This window comes from Octopus sinensis, linkage group LG2, assembly GCF_006345805.1.
Source record: "Octopus sinensis linkage group LG2, ASM634580v1, whole genome shotgun sequence".
In the NCBI taxonomy this organism is placed as follows: domain Eukaryota; kingdom Metazoa; phylum Mollusca; class Cephalopoda; order Octopoda; family Octopodidae; genus Octopus; species Octopus sinensis.
In genome coordinates this window covers 8,678,803-8,706,302 of record NC_042998.1, presented here as the reverse complement: position 1 = coordinate 8,706,302, position 27,500 = coordinate 8,678,803, and the positions used below count along the sequence as shown (strand labels likewise).

At 38.0% G+C, this 27,500-nt stretch overlaps 1 protein-coding gene across 2 annotated transcripts in view; it reads right to left on the bottom strand.

The window, feature by feature from the left end:
- Positions 1 to 27,500, bottom strand: part of LOC115229883 (cartilage oligomeric matrix protein) — a 142,886-nt gene that overhangs the window by 36,107 nt on the left and 79,279 nt on the right. The window contains exons 5-9 of one of the 2 annotated variants that reach the window (XM_029800152.2): positions 19,106 to 19,203; positions 17,928 to 17,982; positions 17,113 to 17,286; positions 6,907 to 7,130; positions 3,232 to 3,372 (exon numbers count right to left, since the gene is read on the bottom strand). In XM_029800152.2, coding sequence (XP_029656012.1) covers positions 3,232 to 3,372; positions 6,907 to 7,130; positions 17,113 to 17,286; positions 17,928 to 17,982; positions 19,106 to 19,203 — 692 coding nt within the window. The remainder of the gene's footprint in view (positions 1 to 3,231; positions 3,373 to 6,906; positions 7,131 to 17,112; positions 17,287 to 17,927; positions 17,983 to 19,105; positions 19,204 to 27,500) is intronic. The other variant, XM_029800158.2, reaches the window with a different exon arrangement.

Here is a 27,500-nt window from a genome sequence, read left to right as displayed (position 1 = left end):
GTATATACATATATATATATATATATATATATTATATTATATATGTATATATGTATTTATATCTACATATGTGTGCATATATTAATATATACATATATGCATATATATGTATGCATGTACGCATTTATGCATGCATGTATATATGTATACACACACACACGCATATATAAGGGCAGGAAGTGGATAAAAACTATAAGGGTTCATAGAGTTCTTGTACAATTGTATTTTTTATTTATTTAATTAGACTTGTTTGGGTGCGTGGATAGAAACAGATGTTAAGGGAGAAAAGCTGGTTGACATCTCCGTCATCAACTGGCTCTTACGTTAACGACTGAGCGTACTTTTCTTGTTTATTTATCTATTTCTTACGACATCATCAGCCACTCGACATAATCGAAACCAGATGTTGATTTGCAAACATGTTTTAACGATTTCTCACAAATACCATGCAAAACTGATGGGGTTAATATTTTTGGAGGAAGTTTGTCGCTGAAGTTTTTGTGTTATGAAAAAAAAAAAAAATGGAAAAAAAAAAAAAATGCCAACCGGTTTCTTTTTTATATCGCTAGAAGCTTCTACACAGGGTTTCTAAGAAGAATTTTGCAAGGCGGAACATGACTATTTTCGAACTCCAGGTGGTGGAGGTCCTTTCAAAACTCAAGAAGGTTGTTAGGTAGGGGGTCCCCATCCACAAGGCTACGGACCAGCAAAATTCAAGAAGGATGTCAGACGAGTTGGTCACGATGGAAAACATGTGATCATAAGTCTGATCTGGAGCTAAAGAGCAGAAAGCCTCTGCTTGGCTGCTTGATCTGTTAAAACTAACGACCAAATCTCACTCAAATTACGCCTAACCAATTTTAAATAAAGGGACAGGCACACTGGATCATATCGTCTTAGGTCCTCATTAAAAAATATAGGAAGGTTAAGTCTGGAATACCATTGAGCATGTAGCATGGTCTGTCATTTCAGACTGACTCTAGGCTAAGCACCAGCAGCAGCAGCAACAACAACAGCAACATTTCTATTTCATTCCTGTTGAATTGTCATAACTGAGTGATGATAACACTGTAGGTATATCGGGGCATTGCGCAAAGACTCTGTGAATTCTATTCTCCTACTTATGTTATGCTTCATGTAAGGCCTTGAATCCATCAGGGCAAACTGTTGGAACAATCGGCCGTTTTACGGTGTAGCCATCACTTTCATCAGTTAAACTGCACCGACGCGCGGCACTTGTTTACAAAAGCCTGTGGTGACCCATAGAATGCCACGTATCTTAACAAGGACATATAGTAATATCAATGACCATTATAAATCACCGAACGTTCTGTTTATTTCTTTATCATTTTACTAGCAGTATCGCCCGGCGTTGCTCGGGTTTGTTTCGACCCTTTAGAATTGGAATTTTTGAAATGTAAAACTTTTGCATTATGTAGCTTGTTATTCTCTTTAAGTGAACATTTTTCTGGTTGAAATACACCGGAAAATGGCGACATAGCAGTCAAAAGATCATAAAAAATAGGGATTTTCATAGAAAAAAAAGCACCATTTTGATGTAAATAATTTTTGGTGTTAACATGGTCCGATTTGAATTTTATCTTCTCTCATACTCTCAATTTTGGTCAACTTGTGCCGCAGGGTCTCGGAGGAGATAGTGTTAGTTGAAGGCTACCAAACCTGCCATACACAGACAACTTCAGCTTTATATATAGAGAGATTTCATATCGAATTTAAGACGCCGAGTTGGCAGGATCGTCACCATGTCGGAATAGCTTAGTGACAGTTCTTCCATCCCATTATGTTGTGAGTTCTAATGCAGCTGATCCGACTTTATCTTTCGTCCTTCCTGGGTCGATGAAATAATTACCAGATTAACACTGGGGTCGATGTAATCGACATGCTCTCTCATTGAAGTTGTTAGTCTTGTGTCAAAACTAGAAAGAATTATTTCATATCACATCTTTTAAACAGCGTTGTTAGTTACAGATTTCCTACAGATCAGTTATCAGGCCAGACCCCATTTATGATAGCTAGGGTAATAAGGGATTACCTTTAAAAGTAAGGAAGAACAAATATCACAAGGCGGGGGTGGTGTTTTGTTTTGAAAACACGTTTAACAACATTGCTCTAAATCTCACTTTTCCACATATTTCAGTTAAATTTTATGTTTTGTCAATTATTCCAAGAAGGAAGAAAGAAGTTTAGAGACACTAACGAAAGAACAACATGCGAGACAGAAACTTTGCCGATGTTGAGTTTTTATGTTTGTTCCTTCGCGAGCCATGCCTGGCTCATAGGGCCAGTTTCCCAGTTTCCTTGGCATATAGGTTCCTCACCTGGACGGGACGCCGGTCCGTCGCAGGTGAGCTGCAAGATGCAGGAGGAAAGATTGAGAGAAAGTTATGGCGAAAGAGTCAGCAGAAGTTCGCCATTACCATCTGCCGGAGCCGCGTGGAGCTTAGGTGTTTCGCTCATAAACACACACATCGCCCGGTCTGAGATTCGAACCCGCGATCCCTCGACCGCGAGTCCGCTGCTCTAGCCACTAGGCCATGTTAGAGGTTAATGGCCAAAAAAGAAATATTAATAAGAGAGGAAACGGATCTTTTTGGTTTGAACGGCAGTTTTTAACATAATTTCTAGGTAACTAAAAAATTTTAAACTTCGTATACTTGTAGAATGTGTTTATAAAACATTTTTTTCTCTTGGCTTTATTGAGAAAATTCTATAGTTTGTAAGATATTTGTTGTTTTTTTTTCTTCAATTTCTGCAATTTCAACCAATCAGTGACGTCCATTGAGGTAAAAAGCATTCTGTGCCGTATGAATATGTCCCTCATTTAAGAAACAGATTGGGTTTATTTACATTTGTGAAGAAAAAAAAATACCCTTCCCCCACCCCTAACCCTAACCCTAAAACAGATTGAAATGCAATAGATCGAGGCTAGGGTCATAATTGTGGGTGACAATTTCATATGACACCGCTAGAAAAAACAGCCGTTCAAACCGAAAAGATCTGAGGAAACTTCAGAATATTGACGTCCAAAAGCAGTAAGATATTACAAATTATTTAGAAATAATTTTAGTCATGGATAATTTAGATTTCGTTTGATCGTTCGCAAGAGATTCATATTCCTCTGAAATGACCATAACATATTGTTAATTATGAAACATTAATAATAAAAAAAAAGCAACAAAGACAAAAAAAATCAGACAAAAAAACAAATACCTGTTTCGTCCTCTGTGCAGATGCTATACCTACTCCTTCAATTATAGGACTTGTATATCCAGGTGGGCAAGGTGTACACGTAAACCCTGGAGATAAGTTCGTACAGGTAGCCATTTTATCACACGGTCTGCTAAACTGACACTGAAAAGATATTTTTGAAAACATAATATAAATATTGTTAATGAATAATATTTGGTAGACGGAAACTGAAAGAAGCCTGTCGTATATATGTATATATGTGTGTGTGTGTTTGTGTGTCTGTGTTTGTCCCCCTAGCAGTGCTTGACAACCGATGCTGGTGTGTTTACGTCCCCGTTACTTAGCGGTTCGGCAAAAGAGACCGATAGAATAAGTACTGGGCTTACAAAAGAATAAGTCCCGGGATCGAGTTGCTCGATTAAAGGCGGTGCTCCAGCATGGCGGCAGTCAAATGACTGAAACAAGTAAAAGAGTAAAGAGAATCTCTTACCGAATATGCTATTGTTTAATATGACAATAATGAATTGTGTTCTAATTCCGCCGAGGTCAACTTTACTTTTCATCCTTTCGAGGTCGATAAAATAAGTACCGTTTGAAAACTGGGGTCAATGCAATCGACCCGAAATTGCTGGCCTTGTGCTAAAATTTGGAATCGATATGATAGTAATGAATCTATTACTGTTTATGTATAGACGGACATGTAAGGCGGCGAACCGACAGAATCGTTAGGACGCCGGGGGAAAACCCATAGCGGCATTTCTTCCGATTTTGTGCTCTGAGTTCAAATGCTGACGCGGTTAACTTTGCCTTTCATCCTTTCGGGGTCAATAAAACAAATACCAGCTGAACACTGGGGTCGATGTAATCGACTTACTCCCGAAATATATACAAGGACATAGTGAGGAACGCATGCTCCAGGTTCCAGAGCCGTCTTGTGGCTACTTTTAGTAAAATGTTAATTCCCAGCCATAATCTAGTTGATATTAAAAATTTTTTTAATACTTTATTTTTGGCCAATGGGATACTGTGTTTTCTTTTCCTTTTATACAAACTGTTAAATTTAGCCCGAGCACTCTCTCTCTCTCTCTCTCTCTCTCTCTCTCTCTCCTCTCTCTCTCTCTCTCTCTCTCTCTCTCTTACTCTTTTACTTGTTTCAGTCATTTGACTGCGGCCATGCTGGAGCACCGCCTTCTAGTCGAGTAAATCGACTCCAGGACTTATTCTTTGTAAGCCTAGTACTCATTCTATCAGTCTCTTTTGCTGAACCGCTAAGTTACGGAACGTAAACACACCATCATCGGTTGTCAAGCAATGGTGGGGGTGGGGACAAACACAGACACACAAACATATACATACATACATATATATATATATACATATATACGACGGGCTTCCTCCAGTTTCCGTCTACCAAATCCACTCACAAGGCTTTGGTCGGCCCGAGGCTATAGTAGAAGACAATTGCCCAAGGTGCCACGCAGTGGAAATGAACCCGGAACCATGTGGTTGGTAAGCAAGCTAATTACCATACAGCCACTCCTGCACCTGTACTATGTATTATGTACACATTTGCGTACCCAGGGATGCATTGTGTTACACATGCAAATGAATAAATGAGAATTTTAAAAATATATTTGATAAAACAACTACAGCCGTCACTCGGAAGCGAGTATGACATTTTAGGACGTACCACGTTTTCGCTAATTGCTTTAGCTGCCTACGTATACGCGAACTGGCATAGACATCGTACAATTCTCAAACCCTTGACCCAGAGGAATATACCTAGGATGTGACAGCTGAAGGGAGCGAGTAGTGTACACCAGCTCGTTTTTATCTGGATAGGCTGGAACAACATAAAATGAAGTGCCTTGCCCAAGAATCGTTAGCATGGTGAACGAAATGTTTAGCGGTATTTCGTCCGTCGCTCCGTTCTGAGTTCAAATTCCACCGAGGTCGACTTTACTTTTCATCCATTCGGGGTTGAAAAATTAAACACCAGTTAAAACACTGGGATTGCTGTAATCAACTCATCTCCTCCCCACAAACTACTGCCCTTGTGGAAAAATTTAAAATCCTTATTATTATTATTATTGAGTGAGAGAGCAGTTCATGCCATCAAAGTGACACTGGGGTAAAATATACGAAGCCCAATATACCCATCATGACTACCCGTCTGATAAAGGTACACCAGGCACATGCATCACAACCATATGTGCGCGACATGGTGATCTCATATCAAGATAAACAGCACATGACCTTGCAGGTGGGGCCCAGTTAGAATTTTCTTCAGGTTGAGTAGCCCATCCCGCTCAAACGGTCCCTGAATAAGGGTTGTTTAAGGATGTTGAAAGAACCACCCATGTTTCCAGAGGTGAACTATTCAACCCCAAAGAATCCCTCTCAACACATGGCTATGATGCTCCCCCACTACTTCTGCTCGTGATCAGAGATGCACATATCGTCAGCCACTAAGGACATGCTCAACTGGTTAAGGTCAAACAACTGACAAGCAAATCTGTGGTATTGAGCAGAATATTTGCTGTAGCCCATCTTTTATACCAAGACAAGACAATGTACATGATAACACTTCCAATCAGTTAAGATCAGATTATTATTATTATTATTTATGGGTTTTTCTTCTTCTTTCAAATTTGCTTCCATTTCTTGCCGAGTGTCTTCACGACTCCTAGGGCAAAGAAACTCATAGTATACAATGGTAGGCCATTAAACTAAACTCACTAGTTCGTTCATTTTTTTTTTTATAGAAATAAAGTTAAATTAAAATACATGAGTAGTAATAGTTCTCACATCGACAATGCTCTTCTCGCCGAGATATTATGATCACAAGGGATGCTCATGTCGATCAATAAGCAAACTTTATTGTTTTGGTCTTTCACAACAATATCTGGTTTATTGGCTATGATGGTTCGGTCTGTATGTACTGGAAAGTCCCACAGAATCATTACATTTTCTTCTTCTTCTTCTTCTTCTTCTTCTTCTTATTATTATTATTATTATTATTATTATTATTAAATGTTCAGTGTGGACGCTGGTTACTCTCGTTCATACTTTACGTTTAAATTTATATAATTTTGAATTTTTATCACTTCTTATTTTGTACTTGACAAAGACAGACGTACTGTTGAAATGTTCAACCAATAAAATATCTTACAATCGAATCGCGCTCTTCGTCTTGACTATTTACCTTTGTGAAGAGTTACGCCATTCCTTTTTAAATCATCATCATCATCATTATTATTATTATTATTATTATTATTATTATTATTATTATTATTATTATTATTATTATTATTAAGAAGGCAGTGAATTGGCAGAATCGTTAGCATGCTGGGCTAAATACTTAGCGGCATTTTATCGGTTTTGACGGCCTGAGTTCATATTCCGCCGCAGTCGACATTGCCTTTCATCCCTTTGGGTCGATAAAAGTACCAGTTGAATACTGTGGTAAATGTAATCGACTTGTTCCACCTCCAAAATTTCAGGCCTTGTGACTATAGTAAAATAGATTATCATTACTATTATTACTATTTTATTATTATTATTATTATTATTATTATTATTATTATTATTATTATTATTATGATGATGATGATGATGAAAATAATGATGTTGTTATGATGATAGCGCAATGTTGATGATGGTCAGGATGATATCCACGTGATAACATTATCTTACCTCATTTATATCGACACAGTGTGTTCCGTTTCCGCTGTAGCCAGATGGACAAGCTCCACAAATATAGCCACGAAGTCCGTTTGTACAATTGACCCCTGGAAAGCAAGGTTCATCACGACAAGTAATTTCAACTGGTTTACATCCATGGAGTGTGCCGTCTCCGGTGTAATGTGCAGGACAGCTTCCACATCTGTAGCCGCTTATAGTGTCGGTACAGGTCACTCCTGAAATGAGAGAAAAAGTAATTATACATACATACATACATACATTTATTTATTTATTTATTTATTTATTTATTTATTTATTTATGGCAGCCCCCTCGTTATCGAGTATGGCCATTGCACGAAGCTTAACTGTTACTGGTGCTGTGATCGAATGTGACTTTTTAGCCCAGCTAAAGATCTATAATGTCTTGTACAAAATTGGCAGCTAAAACCTTTACTGGTAATAGCCGGCTGTAGTTGTAACTGGGCTTCATGTAACTTTGCATGTCGTTTAAATCCTCCTGCCGAATTACACTCTCTTCCACATGCCCGACAGATATGATTAGTATGGTGTGTTACACCACCACCAGTGGCCAGGTTGTTACTAATCTGTCTCGTTTTATGACTATGAAGATGACTCATGAGTCCAGCTTTACTGAGGCAGGGTCTTGCACAGACATTGCATGTCAGAATCAAAGGAAGACCCTTCCCTTCTGGAAATGTAACAGCGATGCCCTTCCTGACATCCCTCCTTACTTTCTCATGCGCAACTCGAGATTTCTCAAACGTGGCTGTTCCCTCATGCACAATCCTTCTCCACCTGCTACGATCAATAGCTATGCCTTCCCATGTGTCAGGAGAGATGCAAGCATCTCTTAAAGAAGCCTTCAGCAAGTCATACATACATACATACATACATACATACATACATACATACATACATACATACATACATACATACATACATACATACATACACACACACATACATACATACATACATACATACATACATACATACACACACATACATACATACATACATACATACATACATACACACACACACACATACATACATACATACATACATACATACACACACACACATACATACATACATACATACATACACACACACACACACACACATACATACATACATACATACATACATACATACATACATACATACATACACACACACACACATCTGTTATCTTTTACTTGTTTCAGTTATTAATAGCTATGCCTTCCCATGTGTCAGGAGAGATGCAAGCATCTCTTAAAGAAGCCTTCAGCAAGTCATACATACATACATACATACATACATACATACATACATACATACATACATACATACACACACACACACATACATACATACACACACACACACACACATACATACATACATACATACATACATACATACATACATACTACATACATACACACACACACATACATACATACATACATACATACATACATACATACATACACACAAACATACATACATACATACATACATACATACATACATACATACATACATACATACATACATACATGCATGCATACACACACACACACACATCTGTTATCTTTTACTTGTTTCAGTTATTGGACTGCAGCCATGCTGCGGCACTGCTTTGATACATATCGGTCTCTTATTCGAACCGTAAAGTCCTGGGGACATAAACAAACCAATATCAGTTATCAGGCGATAGTATTGGTAAAATGTATGTCGATTATCGATTACAGAAAGCGACAGTAGAATACTATTGATAATAAATTGTTTCTGTTATAATACTTTAAAATTATATTTTAACTAGAAGGGTGGAAGAATTGTGAAGGTCGGGTAAAATGTCTTAAGGCACTTGGTTATGTTTCATTATGCTCTGAAATAAAATCACGTTAGGATCAACTTAGTCTTTTAATCTCCCAGAATCGATAATATAAGCACCAATAATATACACAGTCGATTCAAATTCCGCCGAGGTCGACTTTGCCTTTCATCCTTTCGGGGTCGATAAATTAAGTACCAGTTGCGACTGCCCCCATCCACGTTTCAGGCCTTGTGCCTAGAGCAGAAAAGAATATACACAGTCGATTAGACAGTTTGTGTTCTTGTTTAGAAATTCCTATTTAGTTCGAACATGAAAGCAATTTACATAGATTTAGTTTGAGTTCGATATTCCGAGTATGTTATCGAATCTGATGAGTACCTGGAAGAGGCCGAAACAATGTGGCTGTAACAAAACCAAAACAAGAATAGTTATCTTCGTTTCTCAGTGTATAATAACGTTTGATAAAATTTGCATTAAAATCTTAGAAGTTCGTCTAGTTCAAGTCGGTTCTGGTATGAGTTATGCACTACACTCTGTTGCTGATCACGATTGCTGTTGTACTGCCATGTTATACTTTATCTTTTACTTGTTTCAGTAATTAGACTTCGGCCATGCTGGAGTATTAGAAAATGGGATGTGAATGTAAGCAATTGCTTAAATAGCAATAGAATTCAAATAAAATCGATTTCAAAATTCACGAGTACTTGAAAAACTTCTTGTAGGCGCAAGAGTGGCTGTGTGGTAAGAAGCTTGCTTCCCAATCACATGGTTCCGGGTTCAGTCCCACTGCGTAGCACCTTGGGAAAGTGTCTTCTACTATAGCCCCGAGTCGACCAAAGACTTGTGAGTGGATTTGTTAGACGGGAACTGAAAGAAGCACGTCGTGTATATATATATATATTATATATATATATGTATGTATGTATATATGTAAATATGTATATATTTATGTATATATGTATTTGTGTGTCTGTGTTTGTCCTACCACCATCGCTTGATAACCAATGTTGGTGTGTTTATGTCTCTGTAAGCTAGCGGTTCGGCAAAAGTGACCGATAGAATACGTACTAAGCTTCCAAAGAATAAGACCTGGGGTCGATTTGTTCGACTAAAGGTGATACTCCAGCATGGCCGCAGTCACAATGACTGACACAAGTAAAAGAATAAAAGAATAAAGTAAAAGTTACCGCTGATCCCCACAGAAATCGCTGGTATTTGATTGGCTCATGTTGTATATATTAAAGTTAAGGCGGAGAGCTAGCAGAATCGTTAGTATGCCGGACAAAATACTTTGCAACATTTCGTCCGGTTTTACGTTCTGAGTTCAAATTCCGCCGAGGTCGACTTTGTTCTTCATCCTTTCGGGGTCAATAAAACAAGTACCAGTTGAACACTGAGGTCGATGTAGTCGACTTGCTCCCTCCCCCGAAATCAATATTTAAGTGGACAACAATCTATGGTGAAAAGATGTTATTGATAATAGAGATGATATCCTTTTCTTCTCTAGGCACAAGGCCCGAAATTTTTTGGGCGGGGGCCAGTCAATTAGATCGAACCCACTACGCAACTGGTACTTAATTTATCGACCCCGAAAGGATGAAAGTCGACCTCGGCGGAATTTGAACTCAGAACGTAAAGACAGACGAAATACCTATTTTTTACTATCCACAAGGCTAAACAAAGAGAAGACAAACAAGGACAGACAAACGGATTAAGTCGATTATATCGACCCCAGTGCGTAACTGGTACTTATTTAATCGACGTCGAAAGGACGAAAGGCAAAGTTGACCTCGGCGGAATTTGAACTCAGAACGTAGCGGCAGACGAAATACGGCTACGCACTTCGCCCGGCGTGCTAACGTTTCTGCCAGCTCGCCGCCTTAATAGTGATGATATCGATGATGCTGAAGATGATAATATTTCAGCCTCTGCAATGGAATTAAAATTTATGTATCATGAACACAATATGTTAGTTTTAATCGGATTATGTATGAAGAACATTTGCCAGATGGGTTTAATTTTTGATATCCTGTCGTTTAGCATATTTCATCACTGTGCACTCTAAACAGCTGTTAAAGTGTACAGTTAATTAAAAATATGTTGAACTATATTCCGTCTGTTAACAAACCCAGTAATGACAAAACCCGTATTTCGTAGCAGGAGCATGACCCAATTGTTGAGAATATAAACATGATATTCAAATATCTTAAGATTTAAACTTGAAACATATAATGTTAAAGAGTGTAAACCACGATAACATGTTCAGAGACATCCAAAGTCAATTTTATAACAGACGCTGAGGGAGAAAAATGGCAATCCGAATCATTGTAAACTGCTGTGATTTCACTCTGTTGCGGTGTTTATTTTCTATTTATTTGGTGTAAATGAAATGCTTGTAAAAATATCCAACTGAGTTCATTTGCAATGTTTCGTTCTCAAATCTTTTACAGTAACTTCCAAAAATTTAAGATTTTTTACTAATTTCATATATCAATATTCGTTCTACTATAGGCATAAGGCCTGAAAATTTTGTTAGGAGAAGCAAGTAGATTTCATCGACTCCAGTGTTCAACTGGAACTAATTTTATCGATCTCAAAAGAATGAAAGGCAAAGTCAATTTCGGTGGAATTTGAGCTCAGAACATAAATCCTGAAGAAATGCCGGTAAACATTTCATCCGGCCTGCTAACAGTTCCGTCAGCTCGCCGCCTTATGTTAAGTTAACATCGGCTTCATATTTTGGCACAAGGCCAGTAATTTCTGGGGTGGAGGTAAATCGGTTACATCGACCCCAATACTCAACTGGTACATTATTTATCGACTCCGAAAGGACAGAACGCGAAGTCAACACAGTACGTAAAGTCGGAAGAAATTTCATCCGGTGTGATTTCGGCTCTTCCGAGTTGCCGCCTTACATTAAGCTAATATTAAGATATTAATTAAACTCTAGAAAACTCATGTACAGTGTTTAAAAGTCTTATAGGAAGATCTGAAAAATTCCGCTTTACAGTGAAACAGCAAGAGGAACAAAAAACAAAATTGCATTTAAGGTTTAAATTAACATTGGAATGATTGTCTTGTTTTTGATCTGTTTCTCTTGATCTGAACAAGCATAAGGGGAAATGATAGATGTATTTAAAATAGCAATCATTAATTAAAAAAAAAAAATTAAACGTTGAACTTCCGATTTATTCAGCTGAAGAGAACGTAGAAAGTTTATAATGAATGAAATCTCCCAATTTATATAGGAATGCGGAAATACGAGATGGTGACGATCCCGATGTTTACTCTTTTACTCTTTTACTTGTTTCAGTCATTTGACTGCGGCCATGCTGGAGCACCACCTTTAATCGAGCAAATCGACCCCAGGACTTATTCTTTGTAAGCCCAGTATTTATTCTATCGGTCTCTTTTGCCGAAATGCTAAGTGACGGGGACGTAAACACACCAGCATCGGTTGTCAAGCAATGCTAGGGGGACAAACAGAGACACACAAACACACACATACATACATATATATATATACATATATACGACAGGCTTCTTTCAGTTTCTGTCTACCAAATCCACTCACAAGGCATTGGTCGGCCTGGGGCTATAGCAGAAGACACTTGCCCAAGATGCCACGCAGTGGGACTGAACCCGTAACCACGTGGTTGGTTAGCAAGTAATTACCACACAGCCACTCCTTCGCCTATGGACAGAACAGTAGAATATTAGTTTGAAATAAGGCCAGGAATTTTGGGGGAGGGTACAAGTCGATTACATCGATCCCAGTCTTCAACTGGTACTTTATTTATCAACCCCCAAGGTGATGAAAGGCAAAGTCAACCTCGGAGGAATTTGAACCCAGAATGTGCAGACAGAGGAAATGCCGCTAAGCATTTTGCGCGGCGTGCTAACGATTCTGCCAGCTCGCCGCCTTTAAGAGCAGTAGAACACTGAAACGTTCATATCTTTCCAGAAGATACTAGTGGCATAAAGGAAGTGAAAAGACCCCCACCAAGAGTCAAGAAAACGCCACGTAACTGATTAGAAGCAGGTTTGCCAATTTCAATACTTAAATATCGCTGTCAGAATGTACACAGCAAGAATGACACATACAGTAAACAATAAATCAGTTTCGGTTGTCAGATAAGTTCGTTCGTATATCATTTTAAAAATTTGAACAGATTTTTACCTCTTTTAGAACATATGACGATACGGTACCAACTTAAAACAAAAAGAAAAAAACTAAAAATTTATCTGACAACCCATAACAACATATACAGTAGCGAGCAAAAAAAAAGAGAGAACAGTTAATATTTTTTTAAATTTCGGAAAAGCTAGTTAACGTACGCATTCGCAATTGGTTTCGTAAATACGGTTAACCATTAGCTAAAATGAGACATTTGGACGAAACTAGTGTTAGTGTTATTAACTTTTATTAAGACCATTGTACAAACTTAGATTTCTCAGAGAATTTAACGAATGATTAACCGTGTTTACGAAACCAATTACGAATTTGTACGTTCACTAATTTTTCCAGCATTTAAAGAATACTAGCAGCATAGCCCGGCGTTGCCCGGGTATGTAAGAGCCCCTAGTAGGCAACGACTAATCCCAATCTAGTTCTTTCCCTCTAGGGAACGAAGGCGCATGTGTAAGTTGCAATGTCTTCTCTTCACTCGAATACTTCTATGTATACGATGTTCCTAGCTGTCTCCCAACAGAAAATGTGTTGCCTATAAAAAGCTTAGATTCTCGACCCCATGTCGAACTTATCGATCTTTTCAGAACTGGGGGAACTTTTCAAAATTTTCGCTGCGTTAGTTTTGAATTATGACATTGGGCTATGTGTGTGTCAAGTTTCATCAGAATCGGTTGAAAGCCGTGGTCAGGGTGAGGGTACAACCTGACAGACACACAGACACACAGACAGACAAACTGCCGTTTATATATATAGAGAGATATAGATTAATCGTTCTCTTATTTTGCTTGTTACTGTAGTCAAAACTAATCACATCACACCATGTTAAGACGGATTAGAGTGAAGGTAATACGGACCAAATTTGAGTGTCAACCGTTACATAGAAGAACGTTTCTACTGTTCATTGTGGTAGAAACTTCGCCCAGTAACAAGAATCAGAGGCAGAATTTGAGGCAAATTGACGAGTATTAGAAAGCTCAGGTTAGAAGATGATCAAAAGTATCTATCAATGGATGGAAGCACTCCGTCGGTTACGACGACGAGGGTTCCGGTTGATCCGAATCAACGGAACAGCCTGCTCGTGAAATTAACGTGTAAGTGGCTGAGCACTCCACAGACACGTGCACCCATAACGTAGTTCTCGGGGATATTCAGCGTGACACAGAGAGTGACAAGGCCGGCTCCTTGAAATACAGGTACAACAGAAACAGGAAGTAAGAGTGAGAGAAAGTTGTGGTGAAAGAGTACAGCAGGGATCACCACCATCCCCTGCCGGAGCCTCGTGGAGCTTTAGAACGGTTGATATTTTTTTAAAATAAACACCCACAACGCCCGGTCTGGGAATCGAAACCGCGATCCTATGACCGCGAGTCCGCTGCCCTAACCACTGGGCCATTGCGCCTCCACTAGCTATCAATATTAAGATAAGAAAAGTCGTTGCACTAAAAAAAAAAAAGAAAAGAAAAAAAAGAAAGCGAACACGTATCAATGAGTGAGCCTCTAATTAATTGTTCATCCTCTTAGAAATAGCTTCGAAATCGCTTCCAAATATCATTTATAATCTTAAAACTCTCATGGACTCGTTATGTAAAACAAGCTGGGTAATCCCGGCCGAACGGAGAGACTATATAACAAATGGTATCCTCAAATTTGTATAGGAAGGAAGAAATAAACTGTGGGGACGATTATAGTTTCCCAGTAGCGTTAATGTCCTTAGCGAAATAAAAATACTTCACTCTAGAATTAATCCTGATCTCGGCTAACTTTTACCGAGACTCAGCTTTAAATTTTCCCCATGGCTGTACCAACGACTATAGTGACTCGTCCTTTTTTCTCTCCCTCTTTCCCTCCATATTTTAAAAATTATTTTACTGGCTTGCTTCAATCAATGGATATACCTATGGTAGGGGATATATATATATATATAAATATATACACATACATATATATATATATATATATATATATATATATATGATATATATGTGTGTGCGTGTATGTATTATGTCTGTATATGTGTATGCGTTAATGTGTTCTTGTGTGCATGTATATGTAACAAAAGCTTCTTTGTTAGTCTATATGAAAATGTCACAAAAGGAGTGTTACTTTGCTCAGTAATTGGACACCCACCAAGACAACAGTTAACACATTTTTTTGTGTAAATAATAACTGAGACAACATGGGGAGATTTTCAAGGAGATTTTTAGGCCTTGTTTTCTCATGAGACCAAAATTCTGCATGAAGCGACAGAGCGCAGTGTGGATTCTGATGATTATGTGCATCATTTCAAAAGACGTGGTATCGTGAAAATATGTTTCATTTCAATTTACCACTACTTTCTGATATTGTTTTTACTTTTAACTACGAAAGGGATGTGCCCTACCGCCTTTTTACAAAAGAAATAATGTTTTATGGTTTGTTGCCATTTCCTAATGCCAACCATTTTAGCTTTGCGCATTTGGTATACTTTTTCCAGAGAGAAAATGGGGGGGAAGCTGTGTAATGTGGTTTCATAAAAGTAAAAAAATTTGAATGAATGGTACACAAAGAACCACCAGTGAAGAACTTGGAAACTTCATACAGTAAAAAACATCAAAAAGTTAAACTGTTTTTCTGTGAGGTTAGAATACCGTAGGAAAGGATCGCAATACAGATTAATCAGACCGAGTCAACCGGTAAGAGACCTAGAGGTAGACCACGAACGAGTTGGATGGATAATATCCATGGAATCAGTTGGACACGCTTGTGAATTCACTGGAGAGTGTAATGACGGTTGTTTCTGATAGGACCCTATGGAAGAGGTGTCTGAGGACCCTACACTCATGACAAAGGATGTTTAGATTTAAAGATGGCAGGATTTAGTAAGTTGTATGGGTAAGCTTTATGGGAGCATTTTAATAGGAAAGTAATATCTGCTTCTTTATCACCCACAAGGGGCTACACATAGAGGGGACAAGCAAGGACAAACGAATTAAGTCGATTACATCGACGCCACTGCGTAACTGGAGCTTAATTTATCGACCCCGGAAGGATGAAAGGCAAAGTCGACCTCGGCGGAATTTGAATCGACTGTGTAACGGCAGACGAAATACGGCTACGCATTTCGCCCGGCGTGCTAACGGTTCTGCCAGCTCGCCGCCTTTTAATAGGAAAGTAATATCGGTAAACGAAACGAAGTTATTTTCATAAACTTATAAAACAGAATCGCTATATTTTTAATGAAAGATTTGTATAAATTCTTAGAGATATTTTTGACACGAGGAAAAACAAAAGCAAAAAATATTCATCACAGAAAATATAATGAAATAATCTTTCATTATTTAATACAATTACCTGCAAATATTATTACGATGAGAATTTTATTTCGATGATTGAACTGAAATAAAAACGCTTCTAGCATTCCTGTAAAATAATTTTGGCGGCAAAACACCCGGAGTATTTCAACAGAGAAATCACACTTTCAACATCATTGAGTTTCATTTCTCCTTAATGATGCCATAGTCATGCAAACTGCCTCAGTCAGGTTGTTCGTATAGTCTTTAAACAGACAAAAAAATTTACTAGGATATACTTAACAATCATTTTTTTAATAGTGTTTTTTATAATTTTATTTTTATTGACAGGCGTGGCTGTGTGATCATCATAAAATTTTAAACGTTATAGCCGCTACTACACCTTTTTATATTTGTCTGTCTTTGTTCGTCCCCTCTTTGTAATGCCTTCATGGCAAATTTTATGAAATAAAGTAGTTTGTTTACCAACCACATGGTTCCGGGTTCAGTCCCACTGAGTGGCACCTTGGGCAAGTGTCTTCTACAATAGCCTCGGACCAACCAAAGCCTTGTGAGTGGATTTGGTAGACGGAAACTGAAAGAAGCCCGTCGTATATATATATATATATATATATATATATATGTATGTATGTGTGTGTGTTTGTGTCTCTTGTTTGTCCCCCCCGACATCGCTTGACAACCGATGCTGGTATGTTTACGTCCCCGTAACTTAGCGGTTCGGCAACGAGACCGATAGAATAAGTACTAGGCTTACAAAGAATAAGTCCTGGGGTCGATTTGTTCGACTAAAGGCGGTGCTCCAGCATGGCCGCAGTCAAATGACTGAAACAAATAAATAAAAGAATAAAAAGCATAAATATTAAAAAGAAATATTGTAATCAAATTACCTGGATAACATGGTCTGTCATTACAAGACAGATAAGCTGAACAAGATATACCGTCACCATAGAAACCTGGTGGGCATTCTCCACAACGGAATCCATTTTCAGTATCAATACAACGAACTCCGGAGAAACATGGATGAGAAGAACAACGCCGGATATTTCCAGGTTCATTCGTACCTGCAAGTAAATGCATATAAAAAAATTTAGGTATTTGGAAGCAGTGCCAAATGTTCATTATACGAACTAAGATGTTATTAATGGATAGGATCAACACCTGCTGCGTATACACACGTACATATTAAAAGAAATTTGAGATGTATATTGTGTAATTTTATGCCAGATTGTGTTGTTCCATAGTATATATTTTTGTATAACCCTAGACACAATTTTATTTATAAGCCCCTATGGCGGCAATGCTGTCGCGGTGGCGAATAGTAGTGAAAAAGACACTTTATTTATTGAGAAGTTGGATCCCCAGTGAATGCTAGTGAGTGGCAGACGATAGAGTCTTCGAAAGAAATTAGATTCATGAAAAAGAAAAAAGAAGATAGAAAGATGTAGATGAAATGAGAGAAGATGAGTTTGGAATATTTACAATATATTCTAATGAATGGCTACAATAAAAAGAAACAGAAGCTAATGAGAAAAAGTGAGAGCAAAGTTTGAATGTAGCTGAAAGTTAGTGCAATGAATAATTAAGTCAGAATATATATTTTAAATTCAAAGTGAGTAAAATAGAAAGAAACAAGTTTATTTTCTACAAATGATTTGGAAGTTATAAATTATATGCATTTTGAAAACCTCAAATCGTGACTAACCTCTGCACATCTGACATTCTCTTAGTGTTTCTTTCAAAAGATGTGTTTCACGAATCTAAAAGAAACGAGTAAAACTTAGGATTACCTGTCGGAAATAATAGTTTAAAAAGCAAGAGAAAAGAAAATGCGTCTTAACAATACAGGTTGAACAAACAGATTTATATTTTCCCCTTACTGTCTTTGGTAAGCTAATTTTTAATTTGCAATGTCATAGGATTTCCACTGAGTTGTTCCACTAAGTTAATTAGAGTGGTGCTTCAAATATATAATTATTTCTTTAGTTTTTTCTCTCACACATGCCATGCAAATCTCAACTCCTACGAGGTCTTTTAATAATAAATAATCAAAATACAATGGAGGCGCAATGGCCCAGTGGTTAGGGCAGCGGACTCGCGGTCATAGGATCGCGGTTTCGATTCCCAGACCGGGCGTTGTGAGTGTTTATTGAGCGAAAACACCTAAAGCTCCACGAGGCTCCGGCAGGGGATGGTGGTGATCCCTGCTGTACTCTTTCACCACAACTTTCTCTTACTTCCTGTTTCTGTTGTACCTGTATTTCAAAGGGCCGGCCTTATCACTCTCTGTGTCACGCTGAATATCCCCGAGAACTACGTTAAGGGTACACGTGTCTGTGGAGTGCTCAGCCACTTACACGTTAATTTCACGAGCAGGCTGTTCCGTTGATTCGGATCAACCGGAACCCTCATCGTCGTAACCGACGGAGTGCTTCCATCATCCAATCAAAATACTAATCTTTATTCGCCTTCAAATTTTCATTTTACCTAATTCATCTAACGTTTTATTATTTTATAATGTAAAACATACATACAAAAAATGGTTTATGCTCTTTGAATCCATTGAGATTAATTGTGGAGATTTCTTCGATTAATTGCAACCATCTGATGGCGGTAGAAATAATATACGCATGATAAGAAGTTCCGTTACTTATTTTCCATTCTTTTACGATGATGGAGAAATAAAGAGAACTGGAACTCAGATATTTTTAGATTTTTATGTTTTCTCATTCAAATTTGAATTAGTTATTTCACAAAGAGGCTATCTGAATAAGCTTTTACATGGAGTATTTTATTTGTATGACGGAATGTTTAAGGAATATCTGTTAAGGTCAAGTCAATCAATACATCTCAAGATTACATGATGTATGTAAATATGTATACCTGGTTTTGGAAATCTCTTTGCAAATCTCTAATTGCTCGTGTCAGTTCTCCAATGTAGCTGCTTAGTGATGGTCCGTCCATTTTATCATGTTCCTCTGCTAAGACAAAGGGAAAAAGTATAATACAGATTTTTTTGTGACTATGTTACATGTTTGAACATACATATATATAAATCTGTAATGTACAGACATACACTCACATACAGTTATATATTCATTTATTTTCGTGTGTATGTATGTACATTATCTATCTATCTATCTATCTATCTATCTATCTATCTATCTATCTATCTATCTATCTATCTATCTATCTATCTATCTATCTATCTATCTATCTATCTATCTATCTATCTGTCTAACTGTCTGTCTGTCTCTCTGACTGCCTGTCTGTCTGCTTGTCTCACTATATATATATATGTATACTATATATATATATATAATATATCTATCTATCTATCTATCTATCTATCTATCTATCTATCTATCTATATATATATAGGCTGTGTGGTAAGTAGCTTGCTTACCAACCACATGGTTCCGGGTTCACTCCCAGCATGTTAAGGCTCAGCTAAACTATGCAAAAATCATATTAAAGAAACCTACTCAGCTTTGGTCTAAGGTTCTGGCTCCGACGAGACTAAAATTGAAGTTTTTGGCCACAAGAACGTTACGGTTTGGCGAACACCTGGGTTAGTTTCTCAACCCTGAAACACCAATGCCTTATGAGTGATGTTGGTGGATAGAAACTCTATGCAGGTCCGTCGCATGTTTGTATGTATACAAACAAACACACGTATACACACACATGCATGTGTGTGTATCTTTGTGTTTTTGTACCCCCCTCCACCACTTGACAACTGGTGTTGGTTTGTTTATATTCCCGTAACTTAGCGATTTGGCAAAAGAGACCAATTGATCGACTAAACCAGGGCTGGCCAACTTGATGCCCGCGGAGCGCATGCGGTCTGCAGACTTTTATCTTGCAGCCCGCTTGATACTTTCTTGAAATGAGTTTATTTAAACAAACATTCGTAAAATTTAATCAAAAATTAAAGATTGTAATAAAATGCAAAAAAGAAAGATATTACTGTTTTTGCAACAATAATATTTCGTGTTGAATCAATAATCATTCATTCATTATTGTAATAATAGCATGAGAAAGCAAAATGTCTTCAATTCCGCCCTCGAAAACCTTTCTGTGGTCCGCAATGTAATTCGAGTTGGCCAGGCTCCAGTCCAATGATTGAAACAGGTAAAGAATAAAAGATAAAATATACTAACAAATGAATATATATATATATATATATCAGCCTTTTTGGCCTCCGACCACTGCCGTGAGAACATCGTTGTCTTCGTCTGCCGATAAAGGCATTTTTTCCAAATACGCCAGCTAAACTTGTTGTACTGTTTATTAGTCGTAAGACACCTGCTGTTTTTGTCCTGTTTTTACCATTATTGTTTTTTGTATTTTGTATTCGTGTGGCATCGTCCGTTTTTCTGTCCCTGTTTCGTATACATTCGATCCGTTTTCCAAGAAATCTAATGCTCGTAGCTTAATTTTTCCTTGGGGCTTGCCGGATCGGAGCGATCTCAAGATTAATCAGCCGAAATTGCTAGGATGATCCGGTTCTTGACTGAAGATTGAAGGCTTCGAATGTCCCGTCCGTGTTTTTTGTATCGTCTTCTAAATGTTTTACGTTCTTGTCCCAGTTTGTATTTTTCTACATATAATATATATATATATAACACAAATGCACACGCATACACACTCTGACACACACACGCACACAGACAGTTACACACACACGTACACACACACACACACGTACACTCACACACACACACGTACACACACACACACGTACACATAGCTACAAAGAGAGAGAGAGAGAGAGGAGAGAGAGAGAGAGAGAGAGCGGGAAAGAAAGAGAACCATAATGTTACATAAGTGTCCCGAGGTGTCATTCTGCACCAGACAGCTTCAGTTCTCAATAACAGATAAAATGCAGTCTACACAGTTTAAACGATATTCAGTTTAATTTATTTATGCTAGGATATACTATATGTTTGAGCAAATAATGGATTACACTTGCAAATCTATTTTCTTAATGTTAACTATAAGCATTGCCGGTATTTTGCACACATGTGTTAATATCTGTGGCTTTCAAAACATTATATTAAGTACATCTATATGGTTGTATGCTTGTTTGTGTATGTATATACGTGTATGCGCGTAAACATACATCTGCGTGTAAGTCTATCTGCCTGACTTCTGTATGTACGTGTATAAGTATGTCTTTAAACATCAACGTTATTTGAATACACCCGAGTTTTAGCTAAACAACGGAAGTATTTTACCAAGTAACTGATGTATTAACTTTTTTCTCGAATAAGTATAAAAACTATATGAATACATATCCATTTTATCTGAACTGAAAACATTAAGAAATCATTAAAAAAAGTTCATTTCATAAGCGCAGATGAGGCAGTGTGGTTAAGAAACTTGCTTCTCAACCATGTGGTTTTGGGTTTAGTCCCACTGCGCGGCATTTTGGGCAAGTGCCTCCTACTATAACCCAAAGCTGACCGAAACCTTATGAGTGGATTTGGTAGACAGTAGCTATGTGAAAACCCGTAATATGTATAATATAGGATAGTGGTACTCAGAACAATCACACACACATACACACACACACACACAAAACACAGACACATGCGTATATAAGAATACACATCATAGAACAGACTGGAATAAGCAGACCAAGAGCACATACGAAGACAGAAAGTGTTGCTGCGGAGGTCACAGACGTGTGACGAAAGATTTCCGGACAATGGACATGTGTTAGAATAAGAACAGTAATAAACGACTGAATTTATTTGTCAAAACAAAAAATGACCATCCCGAAATGCAATAATATATATATATATATGTGTGTGTGTGTGTGTGTGTGTGTGTGTGTGTGTGTGTATGTATGTATGGACGCAGTCTAATGACTGAAACAAGTAAAAGATATATATACACATATATAGTAAATCCAAAAAAGAAGAAACAGAAAACAAAACAATGCGAGGGCTTTGTACATGTAATGAATTAGCAGACGCTCAGGGAAGGAAAGAAAGATGGTTTAACGTTTCGAGCAGACGCTCTTCTTCGAAAACACAAGAAATTCCAATAGAAGGGAAGACGGAGGAAGAAATTCGCCAGCGATATATATATATATATATATATATATATATATATGTATACCATTATTTTTTTAAATCGCAAAGGTCACATGAAATAATGAAGCCCAGTATGTTTGAAAAGTAAATTTCATCGGCATTCATGGCGCAGGAGTGGCTGTGTGGTAAGTAGCTTGCTAACCAATCACATGGTTCCGGGTTCAGTCCCACAGCGTGGCATCTTGGGCGAGTGTCTTCTGCTATAGCCCCGGGCCGACCAATGCCTTGTGAGTGGATTTGGTAGACGGAAACTGAAAGAAGCCTGTCGTATATATGTATATATATATATATGTGTATGTGTGCGTGTGTTTGTGTGTCTGTGTTTGTCCCCCTAGCATTGCTTGACAACCGATGCTGGTGTGTTTACGTCCCCGTCACTTAGCGGTTCGGCAAAAGAGACCGATAAAATAAGTACTGGGCTTACAAAGAATAAGTCCCGGGGTCGAGTTGCTCGACTAAAGGCGGTGCTTCAGCATGGCCGCAGTCAAATGACTGAAACAAGTAAACGAGTATTCATTTTCACACGCTATTATTGAAGGACCCTTTTCGATCATGAATGACTATAGGATTGCACCCAGAGAGATACCCTCCAAGGCTCAAGTCCGGGCAAGTTTGTGGAAGGCTACCGCTTGCCGATGCATACCAGCTTCCCCTCTCCACGCCACCGATGTTATCCAAGGGAAAGTCAAAGGCCGATACAGCTTGACACGAGTGACGTTGCGACTCATCTCTACAGTGGAGTGAACTGGAAAGTGTCTTGCAGAAAAACATAACACACAGCTCGGTTTGGGAATCGAACTCACTACTTCAAGAGTGTAAATCCGACGCTCTAACCACCGAGCCATTCGCCTACACGCTATTATTATTATTATTCATATTATACAAGGCGCCGAGCTTGCAGGACCGTTAACACGTTGGTCAAAATGCTTAGCAACGTTCCGCCCCTCTTTACATTCTGAGTACAAATGCCGTCGAGGTCGACATTGCTTTTCATCCCTTCAGGATCGACAAAATAAGTCTCAGTTCCGTACTGGACCCTATATAATCGATTAATCCACTCTCACCCCAGAATTTCAGGCCTTGTGTCTATAACATTATTATTTATACTATATATATTTATAATCTGCTTCCGAAAAAGAATTATTTCACGTTCTCTCGAAGTTTCTAATTCTTAGGACATTAACAAAATACAATTCTCACTGGTAAGAATTAAGTTTCTAAAATGGATAGAGAAAGGATTGCTTTGGTCATTGCTCGAACGACTTCCATCATAACTCTGTCCGAGCAGTATCAGGTTCATGCCAAACATCTAAAGAAACCGTTGACTCTAAGACATAAAAGAGAAACCGCTGTCACATTAGAAAACAGGCAGCATGAAAGACGGGACTAGGTTACGACGTTTATGGCTTAAGTAATGTAATAGAATTAAGAGCAGGCATATGTTTATAAATAAATGCATACAAGCACGGAATGACTCGCATTATCCAGTGTCGGTCCACTTGCACCCACAAATTTGGTTTGTGGTAGCATGTGTGTGTATGTGTGCGTGTGTGTGTGTGTGTGTCTGTGTGTGTGTGTGTTTGTGAGTTTGTGTGTGTGTGTTGTGTTTGTGCTTAAGTCATTTTAATACTTTGTAAGTCAGTGACTTTGTAAGATATTGCAACATATCGTCTGCAGAAGCAACGACTAACTGGGTATGTGTATACTAATGTATGAATATTTCTACGTATATGTATATAAATGCGTTTGTTTGCATGTGTGTGTGTGTGTCAAATGCTAGCGTGTTCCATATAATCTTACAGGAATCTGGGATCATATATGTATTTCGAGCCTATAGTTACATCTGTGCATTATTCTCATGCTAGTTTATTGAAATGTGGACATTGCGAGCTTCAGTAGATTTTCGTTGTAGTTGCTGAAGCAAAATTAAAACAAAATGGCTGTGTATCGCGTGATGTATGACGTAATAAGTGTTGTGCATGTTGCCTCTGTCTCTATACTATCAGCCATTCCATCTTTAATTTAGCTCTTTAATCTGTCCTCTCTTTACTCTTTACTCTTTTACTTGTTTCTGTCATTTGACTGCGGCCATGCTGGAGCACCGCCTTTAATCGAGCAAATCGACCCCGGGACTTATTCTTTGTAAGCCCAGTACTTATTCTATCGGTTTCTTTTTGCCGAACCGCTAAGTGACGGGGACGTAAACACACCAGCATCGGTTGTCAAGCAATGCTAGGGGGACAAACACAGACACACAAACACACACACACACACACACACATATACGACAAGGCATTGGTCGGCCCGGGGCTATAGCAGAAGACACTTGCCACACAGTGGGACTGAACCCGGAACCATGTGGTTGGTTAGCAAGCTACTTACCACACAGCCACTCCTGTCCTCGTGATTTTACTGAATAAATTATCGTTTGATATAATGAGCCTATCTATCTTGTTTTCCCTCCCCACAATACTTTGACCTGTCACCTTAATTCTTTTGATAAACTCTTCTACTTTCCTGTCTAAGCTTTTTGAAACTTCTCTCTCTTATCTTGATCCTTCAGTTTTAGCCTTAATTCTTTTAACCCTAGCCTCAGACGAATGGTCAATGTAAGTTGGCAGAATCCTTACAACGCTGGACGAAATATTTGGTGGTATTTCTTCCGGTGGTAGTTCAAACGCTGCTGAGTTCGACTTTGCCTTTCATCCCTTTTGGGGTTAATAAAATAAGTATCAGACGAGCATTGGAGTCTATGAAATCGACTATCCCCTTTCCCCCCAAATCTCAGGCTTGATTCCATAATAGAGAGAATTATACAATCTTCATAGCAAATGAACTCTATTTATTTTTTTAACTAAATATTTTTCCTGCGTGGTTACCATGAATTTTCGCGTTTATTCTGTTTTAATATTATACCATTAACGAAGGCAGCGAGCTGGCAGAATAGTTAACGCACCGGGCAAAATGCTTAACGGATTTTGACTCCTTTACGCTTTGGGTTCAAATTCCGCCGAGGTTGACTCTTCGTTATATCTCTTTTGGTTGATGGAATAAGTACCACTTGAGCACTGGGATTGATGTATTCGACTTACCCCTCGCCCAAAACTGCTGGCATAGTGCCAAAATTTGAAACCAGCATTATACTATTAAAGATACATTTTATAGACGAATATAGATATTCTGAAATACAAAACGCAGGGTTCGCATTTGTGTAGCTAACGAATCTGATGCCCAAATTTTGGTATCTCATTAGAACATACAAATATATTTTCTGTGTGCTTGACTGATATTATAAGAAACAGTCCATCCGCCCAAGCAACAAGGCCATATAAGATCACATTTGTATAGGGTATCGATTGCTAGAACATGTCGTATATTTGAATAGATATTTACTAATTGTATCATTTGTTTATTTTGATTCTGTTCTGGGCGTGAGGGAAGCGATTATTCAAATTTCACGAAACTGCCATTTTTGCTTTACTCTCACCGACACTGATATCATATGGAATAAATAAACTTCAAGTGTATGTATACATGTGAGGTGTGTGTGCATGCAAGTGTTGTCAGTGTTTCACGTGTGAATAAGCCCTGCGTGGGTTAGTGCGTGTGTACGTCCTCTGGAACCGCCATACAGGAAGAGAGGGAATTAGAGTGTCACAAGTACCGGGAGGAGGCATGTGAGTATATACATAGATACATATGTGCGCGTGCACACACGTGTATCTGTATACAGACATGTATTATATCTATCTATCTATCTATCTATCTATATCTATCTATCTATCTATCTATCTATCTATCTATCTATCTATCTATCTATCTATCTGTCTGTCTATCTATCAACATACATATACTTATATACAAATATCTACCATATCTCTATAAATTTATCTATTGCATTATATCATGTATGTATCTGTGTGTGCGTGTATATATATTTATATATATACATACATACATACATACATACATACATGCATATATATATATATATATATATATATATATATATAAAGGGTAAAGACCCCCTTCGGTCATGAATGACCATGGGATTGCACATAGAAAGTTACCCTCCTAGACACAAGTCCGGGCAAGGTTGTTTATGGAAGACCAGCAGTCGCCCATGCATACCAGCCTCCCCTCTCCACGCCACCAGTGTTGTCCAAGGGAAAGACAAAGGTCGATACAGCTTGGCACCAGTGACGTCGCAACTCATTTCTACAGCTGAGTGAACTGGAGCAACGTGAAATAAAGTGCCTTGCTCAAGAACACAACACGCAGACCGGTCCGGGATTCGAGCTCACAACCTCACGATCATAAGCTCGACGCTCTAACCACTGAGCCATATATATATATATATATATATATATATAATATATATATATATATATATATATCTATATATATATTATATATATTATATATATATATATATATATATATATATTATATATATATATATATATATATATATATATATATATTATATATATATATATATATATATATATATATATATATATTATATATATTATATATATTATATATATATATATATATATATATATATATATATAATAACATTAACATTTTAAGTAAGGACGGGAGCGCGGCGGATGCCGGGGTAGTCGCTCCCGCATTTAATTTAGCGAACAAGGATAATTATCGGTCCGGGAGGTCTTACACTAACCCAAGACCCGTTATTCATCCGAGAATCACCCACCCGAATGCGAGAGCTGGCGTCCCGACCCATCACACTGATAGGAATAAGCATATATGGTTTGTAATCCCCTTTGGTAAGCAGATTAGAACTAACCTCCCCCTCATGTTTAGACAAGCCATCGCCAATAACTTCCCCAGAAATTCCAAATATTACTCCACGGTTAACTCACATAAAGTTAGGATAGCTTTCTCCAACACTAAAAACCTCGCCCAGATAATCGCCTCCCATAATAATAGGCTACTTACTAAGACCCTATCACCTTTTTCCGGAGGCACAGCCTCTTCCGCTCCCGTTTAATGCTCAGTAGGAATAATTATAGTAGTAATAATGATATGAGAGCCAGTACAGTGACACATAATCTCAGCTCCAGCCAGGGAGTACCCACTAGGGGTATAGTTATAAATAGGGGTGTTGTGGTTGACGGTAACAATAGGAGTAGGGTAGAGAGCCC